The 11,326-nt window shown below is 54.2% G+C and overlaps 2 protein-coding genes across 6 annotated transcripts in view; both read left to right on the top strand.

Annotated features, from left to right (window-relative positions):
* The window catches only part of ALKBH6 (alkB homolog 6), a 4,963-nt gene extending 3,616 nt beyond the window's left edge, over positions 1 to 1,347 (top strand). For all 5 annotated transcript variants that reach the window (XM_030886388.2, XM_045292753.1, XM_045292755.1 and 2 more), the window contains 2 exons: positions 39 to 155; positions 943 to 1,347. In XM_030886388.2, the coding sequence (XP_030742248.2) occupies positions 39 to 155; positions 943 to 1,206 (381 nt within the window). In that variant the 3' untranslated portion in view covers positions 1,207 to 1,347. The remainder of the gene's footprint in view (positions 1 to 38; positions 156 to 942) is intronic.
* Positions 1,348 to 2,064: 717 nt separating this feature from the next.
* On the top strand, positions 2,065 to 6,089 carry SYNE4 (spectrin repeat containing nuclear envelope family member 4). The gene is made up of 5 exons (XM_045293034.1): positions 2,065 to 2,162; positions 3,414 to 3,635; positions 4,607 to 4,684; positions 5,753 to 5,826; positions 5,911 to 6,089. The coding sequence occupies exons 1-5, from the start codon at positions 2,112 to 2,114 to the stop codon at positions 6,080 to 6,082; spliced, it is 597 nt and encodes a 198-aa protein (XP_045148969.1). The 5' UTR covers positions 2,065 to 2,111; the 3' UTR covers positions 6,083 to 6,089.
* The last annotated feature ends 5,237 nt before the right edge of the window (positions 6,090 to 11,326 follow it).

Here is an 11,326-nt window from a genome sequence, read left to right as displayed (position 1 = left end):
GGCCTCCTGCCCTGCCAGCCTTGGTGCCTACTCCCCAGCCCCATGAAGATGGACCATTGTACTACCCGACCATCAGCACCATCAGCCTGGGCTCACACACTGTGCTGGATCTCTACCAGCCGCGGCAGGCAGAGAGTGACGACACCCTGGAGCAGGTGGGTTCTGAGCCACTGCCCCAACTCGGAGGTGGGGTGGGGGGCATTCTCCCAAGATGCTTGAGCCCTCCCCCAGAAACACTCTAAAATATCTCCTGCCCCCTCAGAGGGTACATGTATGCCCCCAACCTGTCTGCTTGCAGAGTACCTTCACAGATGCCCCAGTGCCCCCGCTTGCCCGGTGATTGTCCCCAACACCCCACATAGCTCCTGCCCCCAGCCCGAGGCCCCCATGGGTTCTCTCGTGGTAGATTCTAGCATCCCCCCTGACACCTGGACTCCCCACCGCACAGAGCTCCCCAACACTAACATCCTCCCTGCTGCCAGTCAAAGAGGAAGGACAGCCCCAGGTGCTCTTAGGCACCGAGATTTGCTGCTTAGGGGGCCCCCTTGCCAAGCCCCGCTTTGTAGGGGTCACCCAAGATGGCAGCTTCTGACCTCTTACTGGGTGAGGCGTTTCGGACACCCTGTGTCTACAGAAAGTCTTCTGGGCACCCTGGCCTGTCTGCCCCCGATGCCTCACTCGTGTCCCCCCCCCCTTCCCCCCATTACCAGCAATGTCTGCTTTCTTGGGGGCTGCTGACCCACAGAAATGGCAGCTGCAGCTCAGTCCCCACGCCCTCCTGAGAGCTGCTGGCCCCCTCACGCCCCCTTTCCCTGACCCCGGACCTGGACCTGCTGATTTTCGCACCCCCTGGAAGCAAGCTGGTCCCTAGCCCAGAAAGGTAACAGACATCTCCCCACCCTCACCATTGGGGCCCCTGCTGACCAGCAATTTGCTTGGCAGCCCAGGCCCCCACCCAGGCCCACCACCTCTCTGTTGCTGGAACCTCGCAGCCTGCTGGTGCTCCGAGGGTCGGCCTACACCCGCCTGCTGCACGGCATCGCCGCCACCCATGTGGACGCGCTGGATGGCGCCTCCCTGCCACCCAACTCACCCGCCTGCCCGTTGGCACAGCCTGGAGCCCTCCTGGTGCGTGGCACCCGAGTCTCACTGACCATCCGCCGGGTACCCCGCGTGCTGCGCACCGGCCTACTACTCAGCAAGTGACTCTCCAGGGACCCCTGTGCGCCTGCCCACGTAGCCTCTGAACCCTGGGGCAGAGGCTGCCCTTGGAGTGATTTCTTTTCTAAGTAACTGTGGGAACCATAGATGAAGACTCTACTCCCAATAAACCAAAGTTTTCTTTTCTATTGAGTTTGAGAATTTTCGGTTTGGGGGCCAGATAAGAGGAGTGCTGCATCTGGGACCGTCAATGGATCGGATAGGTGCTGGGGGGAGGGGAGAGTTATAGCCAGAACCTTCAGCAGGATGGAGTGGTTGGGGAGCCTGGCAAGGAAGGAGTTAAGTGGAGCTTCTGTCACCTGAGCTGGGCATCAGATTACCTGGGTCCAAGTTCCTCTTGGTTGGGATGGAGCCCAGTGTGTGCAGGCTTCTCTGAGGGCCTCGGGCCTAGGTAAGCTCCACTGAGAAGGTCTTGGGGGCTGTCTGACTAGTGAGAGAGAGAGCTCTTCCCCTGACTGCTCCTGGGCCCCCATGTGGCCCTGTCCAAACCTTCAGACCCTGGACCTCCATCAGAGCCCCTCCTCAGGAGCACATAGGGGACCAGACATTGAGGAGTGTACCACCTGCTCTGAGTCTGAAGAGGAGGGAATCGTGTGGGGGCTGGGGCTTTGGAATGGGGGGAAGGTAGGGGGGGAGGGTCCCAAGAGGGTGGGGACAGGGGCAAGGGCCCTTTGAACTAGAGGTGACTCCGATTGCCTGGGCATCAGAGGTTGCTGGGGCTAGAGGTGGGGAGGGATGGAGGAGGGGAGCGTTGAGACTCACCCAGAGGTCCATCAAATGCCCCCTACTTCCCAGGCCAGGGGAGGCCCAGGAACGGGGGCAGCACTCCTTGGACCCTCTTGAGCCACTTCCAGGGTGGGCTGAGAGGCACTGCCACCAGCCCCCCCAGAATGCCAACGCTCTCTTCCCATGAGGATCCAGCCTGGGGCAGATACCGTGAGGTGAGCTGAGGTGACACAGGCCTCTTGGGTCAGCCCCCACTTCCTCTTTGCCCACCCCACCCCCACTGCCCAGAATTTCACCTTTACAGCAGGGAAGAGGTGATGGTCTGGAAAGATGCCAGGCATCTGTTGGGGAGGGATTCTGGGAAACGGCTCTTTACCAGCCGGGATAGAAGTATTTCAGTATTTCACCAAATGGGAGAGAAGCATTTCGACATTGGCTCCCTCCCTGTCTAAGCCCCGAGACCCGGTATCTCCACGTTTCTGGGAGCCTTGCACTTGGAGACCTTCAACTAGAGTCTCTAGGTCTGGTTCCGCTGGAAGGGACCCGAGGTAGGAACCGCCCAGCCCTGGTGCAGACCCAGAGGTGGACTCTGATGCGGAGAAAACACCCAGAAGCAGGGTGCCTGCAGGTGTGGGCTGGCCTTTGAGGTCTTAGCCCACTGGCCCAGCCTCGGGCCTCTCTACTCCCTAGTACCTCATCTCTGGCCCCGGGTAGTAGAGGCAGGACAGGACCTCTGCTTGTTTGGACTACGCTTCTAGCTGCAGGTCATGCATTGAGGCCAGGGGTCTTGGCTATCAGTTCAGAGTGGGTGTATGGTCCAGCTGCAGGTGGGCTGATGGGAGGTCAGGATCTGGGAAGGTGGGCAGGGCCCCAGGGGATGGAGCTGAGGTCCTTGGGGTGGGAGATTAAGGGACTCCCCGTGTTCCAAGTCTTTGGATAAGAGACAGGATGTTAACCCAGAGCTCTGCTCCTGGACCCTCAGTGTTAAGTACGGTGATGCCCAACCATACGCTCAGTCTATGGCAGACCTACATGGGCAGCTGAGTGTGTGGGTGTACTGCTGGTGCCCAGTGGGGGGCTGGCACAGGCGGATGGGCCAGGCGTCTGTGGAGCAGGTCCTGAAGGCTTTGGAGGCCAAGGTGGTATCTTCGAGCGGTCAGCTACAGCCTCACGTGCCCCAGACTCATGGTCCTTGGCCTGGGCCCCAATCCCAACAACCCCCATGACTAAGGTGACCAGATTTTAACATTGGTAAAGCGGGACACCATTGATAAAACTCATATCCTGGCAAAATAGCCACATGGCAGCCGAAAACCGTATACCCTAGCTTGTCGTGCATTCTTTCCAAACATCGGGACTTTTTAAAAATGCCGTGGGACGTGGGAAAAATTGTTCAAAAGTGAGACTGTCCCACCAAAAGCGGGATGTCTGGTCACCTTACCCATGACCTCTGTCCTCCGATCCAGGTGCTTGAGGAAGCGAACAGGCTGGAGCACGACTTGGAGGCCGAAGGGGACTCGGATGGGCCAGGCCCTGGTGGCCTTCCCACCCTGGCGGAACTGGAGTGGGACCCAGCGGGGGACGTAGGGAACCTTAGGCCCTTGGGCCAAAAGGCAGCTGGAACACCCGGGGCCCCCTGTGAGCTGTGTGGCCACAGGGGCCCTGAGGGCAGGGGATTAGAGTTTGAGGTGAGAAGTGGGGAGTGCTGGCCCCTTGGGCACCCACAGGGCACCTCTGTGTGTCTCCTGGCAGGGTCCTTCTCTTTCAAGGCGCCTTCTGGCCTGTCTCGAACCCCCTCCCGGACTTTTGGTCTCTCCTTTTGACTTGTCTCAGTGCTTTTCTTCCTCACTCCCTCCTTCCCTCCACATGCTCGTCTTTGTCTTTTGCGTTTCCTCTTGCTCACACTTCTCTGTCTGTATCGTACCTCCCATTTCCTACACTCTCCCCATCCCTGACCCCACTACACTAGCCACCTGGCGCTTTGAATGTTCCATATTCGCTCCCATCTCAAAGCTGCCAGGGCAACCCTAGCCCACTCCCTCTCCTCTCATGCTGTGGGCCCTGCTCCACGGTCGTTTCCTCAGAGGCCTGTCCTGGCCACCGGACACGATCCCTCTTTTACCTCTGACTGTTTTCCTTACAGCACTGAGCCACATCTTCATATAATCCAGCTGGTCATTCATCTAGGGCAGCGGTTCTCAACCTTTCGCCGATTCATCATAGTAGCAAGATTACAGTGATGAAGTAGCAACGAAAATAATTTTATGTTTGGGGGTAGGTGGGTCACCACAGCATGAGGAACTGTATGAAAGGGTTACGGCAGTAGGAAGGTTGAGAACTACTGCTAGGGTCTCTCTCTCTCTGGCTAAAATGTAAGCTCCAGGGAGCCTTAAGAGGCATCACCTGTTTCTACCCCTGTAGTGGCCCCAGCTCCTAGAACAGTGTCTGCCTTGTAACCAACCCTCATAAATTATCTGTTGAAGAATAAATAAATAACATTTATTTTCTCTCCATTTCTTGGTCTCTGCCCCTCTCTCCTGAGACTTCTTTCAGCCCCAGAACCTCATCCCTATGACCTGCCCCGCTCTGAAGCCCTCCCCAGCCTCATGCCTCTCTGTTGCTGCTTCACTAACACTCCCAAGCCTCCTTCTCCTCCCAGGACGCACTCACGTTGGGCCTCAGCCACCGAAACCACTTAGCAGGTCACCGAAGACGGTCCCTGATCCTGAAGTCTCAGGTGAGCTGGTGCCCAGCCAGGTAGAGCTCTCTGAAATCTGATGGCAAGTGGCAGAAAACCAACCCAAACTGATTCTCTCTCTCTCTCTTTCTCTCTCTCTCTCTCACACACACACACACCACACACACAGTGGGGAGATTTTTTTCTTCTTCATGTAACAGAGAAGTCTGGGTAACGCTGGTGGCATAGAGGTTATGCGTTGGACTACTAACCACAAAGTCAGCTGTTCAAAGCCACCAGTGGCTCTGTGGGAGAAAGCTGAGGCTTTCCCTTCCCATCAAGTTTCAGAAACCCATGGGGGCAGTTCTGCCCTGTCCTATAGGGTCCTCGTGAGTCAACATCGACTCGATGGCAGTGAGTTTGTTTGCTTGCGAGAGTCAGAAGTCAGAGTAGGGAACCCCAAAGACAGCTAGAGTGTAGGCCCTCCCTCCCAGCACCAGCTCCCCAAGGTGCTTCCCTTCCCAGAAAACAAAAAAAAATCTGTGTAGCTACCAGCGCCCTGCCCACAGGTCCGCCTTCCCCAAGGGAAGAACAATGCCATGCACCTTGGCAGCAGCCAAAGTCCAAAGGCTGACTCCCAGGGCCCAGCACCCAGCCCGAGCCATAGTGGCCAGGCTGGTGGCATCCTCTGATTGGCCAGATCCAGTCCTGAGGGTGGGGCGAGTAGAGTCAGCTGCACCCACTGAGCCCCAAGGCCTGACTGCTCCCCTCCCTCCCCAAATGGAACCCTGTCACCAGGAACAGAGATTGAAAGTCTCACAGCCTTGGAGACTTGGATATGTTCTGGGGGGGAAGCTGTGCTAGCAGAGGGGGAAGACAGCCCAGCCGGGCATGTCCAAACCCAATCCACTGCCCTTGAGGTCATTCCAACTCCAAGTGACCCTTGAGGGCAGAGTCGAACCACTCCTTCAGATTTCTGGTAGCCTCATTTTTTTTTTCTCCATGGGGTGGCTGGTGGTTTTGAACCACTGACCTTGTAGTGAGCAACTCAACACTTAACCTATGAAGCTACCCAGGCTCCTCTGGTAGCGAGGGAGATCCCATATGAAGTGTTTCTCCCTGCTCCAGCTGCCGGCTGCTGTCTACCCTCTGGTGAAGAAGAGGCAGACGTCTCCGGATGTGATATTGGAGGTGGATTCTGGGTGAGATGCCTGGGAGGTGAGCTCGGGGCTTGAGAGCTCTGGGGCAGCCCACCCACCCACCTCACACTGTACTTCCCTTTGCAGTGAACCTGCCCCGACAGCCCGGTGGCCTCTGATCCTCCTCTTCCTCGTCTGTCTTCTGGTGGGGGCCACGTTGCTCTGGCCCAGGTCAGGAGACCTCTGCTGCCCTCCCACCTGGCTCACCTGGACGCCCTACCTGGTGCTCAGCTATGTCAATGGTCCCCCACCAACCTGAGTCCACAATTCACCCTGACATAGCTAATAAATTTTCATAGTCAAATGGCGTGTAATAGTCTAGATACTTTAGAGAAACAAATCCACAGAAACAAATGTATAAGAGAGAGTTTTATATAAAGGGTAAGTGTGCATCAAGAAAACACCCCCACCCAGTGCTACCCAAGCCCACAAGTCCAATATTCACCAGTTAACCCGTATGTCCAACAGCAGTCCACAAAGTCCTCCTCCATCTCACAAAACAGACGCAATGATGCTGACTGCAGTAGGAAAGCCGAGTCAGTGGATGTGTAAGCATCTCAGCGCTGGCAGGGGTCTCCACACGGCTGCTCCAGCACCCAGGGCTGCATCGGGATAGGTCCATGTGGCTTCTCCTTGGGGGTGTCTTGCAGGAAGTCAGCCTTGCCAGCTGAAGCAGGAAACTGACTAAGGCAGCTGCACCCTGGTCCAATCATCACAAAGCAAGAGACCCAAGACCTAGAAAGAGGAGGCTCACTGAGCCATTTACCTCTCCGCCCTTCAATTAACCCCACCTGTGTTTATCGGCCAGGTTGGCACAATAAACTAACTCATGGCGTGTGAAGATATTGGGGATTTGAGGACCCAGAATTTAGGATAAGGCCGCCGATGTCTAGAGAGCCCCCTTCCTGTGTATACGTCCTTGTCCCGTGCTCCCCTTGGTGTTGAGCAAAGAACACAGAACTTGGGAACCAGCAGGTCTGAGTTGGTGTCCCCACAAAACCTGAGGCAAAATTCAAAGGCATGTTCTTTGTTTGTGAGGGGATCCTAGGATGACTGATGGGGGAGGGAGGGAGGGAATGAAACAAGGAAGGGAGGAAGCCAGGACTGGGCGGGGCGGGGGTAGGGGTGGAGTCTGGAATCCGGAGGAGTCTGTGGGACAGCTGGGACTTACTTTGTCCCAGGCTGAGGGGCTGCAGCACGCATGTCCATCCTTAGATGGATCTTGGAGACGTTGACGCCCCTGAGCTGTGAAGACTTTCAGGCAGAGGCCCCGGTGCAATAGGAAGCCAGCGGCACGCTTGCCCCTCCCCTCCTTGCCCCTGGCCACATCTGTACAGGTGCTCTGTTCGAACATGCCATATGGTGAGCTTCTGGGCTGGGCCAAGACGGGCCCCAAACTCAACAATCAATCCAACCCTCTGCGCCTGTTGATTCAGTTCCGACTTGTTGTAAGGCCCCATGGAGTTTCTGAGGCTGTAAATCTTGGTGGGAGAAGACCCACCACATCCTTCGCCCAGAGAGCACGCGGGGCATTCAAACCACTGACCTTTGGGTTACCAGCTAAGGGCTTTAGCCATTGACAATGAGGGCACCTTATTACTGCCCCAGATTGAGAAAACCCCTGCCCGCAGCTGCAGACACCACCAGCCTGAATTGCCAAGGCTTGGTCCCCACCCTTCGATGTGTTAGCTTATCCCCTCCCAAGGGGCACCAGAGGTGGAATCGAATCCGACTTAGAATGCCAGCAGGAACCTTGTGCTGGCCACTTGGAAAAGCACAGGCTACACGGATCCCCTCCCCTTAGTCCCACAAGCGTGCACGATATGCCCCCACTCAACGTGGGCTAGGAAGTGGAAGTCCTCAGCCTGATGGAAACAGAAGTGAGGACTCGATTTTGGTGGGTAGCTTCCAAGCTCAGGACTTCAGGCATGGCTGGATCCAGGAAGCGAAAGTGATGTTTCATGTCTCAGTCCTCTCTGCGGACTTCCTTCTTATCCTAGTGCTGCACAGCGCCCCTGAAAACTTCCAAGCAAGCATCACTCACTGCCCTGGAGTGGGTGCCGACTGAGAGCCACCCTACAGGACCGAGGAGAACTGCCCCTGTGAGTTTCCAAGATTGTAATTCTTTACAGGAGGAGAAGGCTCCCAAGGAGCCACTGGTGATTCTGAACTACTAACTGTGGTTAACATCCCAGCGCTTAACCACTATGCCACCAGGCTCCTCCCAGGCAGGCATCCACGCCATCAATTTGACTTACCAATAAGAGAGTCACTCTTCTAGGACAGTTCCAAGCAATCCCAAGAGGTCTCTCCTGACTTGGGTCACAGGTACCCCACCTGCCCCAGAGGCTGTAGTCACATGGATGGAAAATGGGAGGAGTGTGTCTCCAGAGGAGACCCTAAGGCTTTTACCAGGGTAGGGACATGGATGCTGAGGGCAGCAGGGAAGCAGCAGAGTTGGAGTCTTGCAGACTCAGGGCCAAGACTGGATGCAATGCTGCGTCTGCCATGTCGTTTTCTCTGGCAGGATAGGACTTTGCCCTTTGACAGGAGTCCACGGTGTCCCGGGGACCAGCAGGGGCTAAGTGGTCAGAGTCTGCGCAGTATTGACCCAACAGAGCAAATCTGTATCACTGGTTCATTCCTTCATTTAACAAACACTGGCAGTGCTGGGAACCCGGCCCTGGTCCGCCCCCAAACCAAGCTCACTGCCTTCGAGAATCCGACAGCGCCACCCACCAGGACAGAGTAGAACTGCCTCTGAGTTTCTGAGACGGTAACTCTTCATAGGAGTTGAAAGCCGCCTCGTCTTCCCTCAGAGGGCCTGGTGGTCTTGAACTTCTGACCTGGAGGTTAGCAGTTCAAGGTATACCCCACTACACCACCAGGGTACCTTAGGGCCTCATGGAGGAACCAGCAATATGGCAGCATAGAAGAGAGATTTGAATCCTTGTCCCTGTGCAGCTGATACTTGTGGGCAGTAAATGACACAGAGAAGTAGACTGCATCAGGTCAAAGGTGAGAGGCACGAAGGAGAAAAATGGGGCGGTGGGGGTGGGGGCGGGCGGTGGAATACAATTCCAATGAGGGTAGAGGAAGGGACCAGGTAGATGTTGACATCTTATTATCGTTATGCCATTAGAGTGGATTACAGGAAGCAAAGAAACGGGCACAGCACAATGGACCTGAACATTTCCAGCAACCCGCTTCCACTTGCCACCAGGGCAGCCTGCCTCTTCATGACCCTTTCGAGGCAAAGCAGAAACCCACTGCTCCTTAGGGCTTCTGAGCCAGCAGAGCTTTATGGAAACAGCCGGCTTCGTCTTTCGCCACGGAACGGCCGGTGGGTTTGAACCACTGACCTTGCAGTTAGCAGCCCAACTCGTAACCCAAGGTGCCCCTTATGTTTTCCAGGAGCCATGTTTCACGAGTAGACACCGGTGAAATTAATTTTGGTGATGTGATGTATATTCTAGTTGAGTCAATAGAGCCAAAAGATGATCACTTCAATGTGCAACCAATATTCAACCAACCAGCCCTACAACTCAGGAGAGTGTCTAAGCCTTCTAATTATGAAAATTTTAATTTATATTCTATTTAATTCAATATAGCCAAAAGATTTTCACTTCAATCTGCATTCGATGCTAATTAAAAAAAACAACAACACCTAAAACCACATGGGATAGGGTTCGATCCTGGTAATTACTAAAAGAGAAAAAATGAAACCGTGCTCTCCGGTCAGTTCTGACTCACGTCACCGTCTGTGATAGAGCAGAACTGCCCCTGAGGGTGAGCCTGGCACTGCTCCTCATGGATGCAAATCACCAGGCCTTTCTTCCACAGTGCCACTTGGTGGGTTTCAGCCGACAGCCTGTACGTTTGCAGTCAAACGATTCTACGTGTTTCTACGATGCTTTCAAAACACAGAAGCTCTGAGGCACTGGCCTGCTTTCAAAATACCTTTGTGCATGCACTTCATAATATGGACGCAGAAATACAAATAGGCCTCCAGGTGTGAGGTCTCTTGTATTACCCACCACTGCCTTCGAATCCTGGTGGCATAGTGGTTACCCATTGGACTGCTAGCCACAAGATCAGTGGTTCGAAACCACCAGCTGGTCTGAGGGAGGAAAATGAGGCTTTCCACTCCCATAAAGAGCTACCTTGGAAACCCACATGAACAGCTCTGCCCTGTCCTATAGGGTTACTGGGAGTCAGAATGGATTTGATGGCAGTGAGTTGAGTGAGGGAGCCAACAAGTGGACCCTGACTCATTGTGACCCCATGCGGGGTGTCTGCAGCTGTGACTCTTTACTGGCACAGAGGGCTCATCTTTCTTCTATGCACTGGCTGATGTGTTTGAACCACCAGCCTTGAGGTTAGCAGCCCCGTGCTTCTCCATCAGCACCACAGCGCACCTGACATAAAATGGTTAGAAACCTCTCAGTCCTGACTCACGGCCATCAAGTCCATACCAACTCAGTGACTGTAACTGCCTGTGGGAGTAGAAAGCTCATCTAGCTCCCTCAGAGGGGAAGCTGGTTTCGAACGGCCAACCATGCAGACCACAGCCCACCACATAACCACTGAGCCACCAAGGTGCCCTAGTTATTTAGAAACATTCTGAACTTGGCCATAGAAACATGTGGAGGATCTGGTGCATGTAAACAGTCTTGGAGTTAATGCTGCCACGGCAGGCTGTGATTAAACTGTTAAACACGGTTAATCTCTGCAAACATAAACAAACCCATTAAGTCAATTCTGACTCCCAGTGGCCCTGTGGGGCAGGGTAGAACTGCCCCTGTGGGTTTCCAAGTCTGCAGACCTTTACGGGTACAGAAAGCCTCATCTTTCTCCCGAGGAGTAGCTGGTGGATTTGAACGGCTGGCCTATGGTTAGGAACTCAATAGGTAGCACCCTTTGTGCTCAGTGCTCCTCCTAATCTTTGCAAATGATCCTTGACATATAAACCTAAGCAACCTTCCTTCCCAGTGTCTTCAGAAAAGATGTGACATTTGGCTGATCGGTAACCACAGAGAAGACTTAACATCCGGGTCTTGGATCTAACTGCGGGCCTTCACTGTGGGCAGGTGAGAGGTTCACATTGAAGCACTGACTTCCTGCTCCCTGGTCTGAGAGAAGACAGAGATGAAGCCTCCTTTCAGTCTAACTCCTCCTTCACCACCCGCTGAAGCCTACTAGCGTGCTACTAGGTGTCTAGCCTTCCTCGTGAGACCACTTGTTAGAGGTAACTGCCCCAGTGGTGGGATTCAAATAATTTAACAACCGGTTCACTGCTCTAATGACCATTTTGAGTATTAAAAAAAAATGACACATTGAAAGGTAGTTTATTATTTCATACAGCTAATACTTAAATTAGAATAATAAGAGGTACACAAAACTGTAAGAGTTTTAAAATGTTAATGAAAAAAATATTAAATAAGAGTCAGTCGGTGCAGTGTAGCAACGATGAAACATAATACTTTCCTCTAGTTCCTAAATG

This window comes from Echinops telfairi, unplaced genomic scaffold (assembly GCF_000313985.2).
Source record: "Echinops telfairi isolate 266 unplaced genomic scaffold, ASM31398v2 ScPeMD7_655;HRSCAF=1070, whole genome shotgun sequence".
Classification (NCBI taxonomy): Eukaryota; Metazoa; Chordata; class Mammalia; order Afrosoricida; family Tenrecidae; genus Echinops; species Echinops telfairi.
This window is presented reverse-complemented; position numbering and strand designations above follow the sequence as displayed.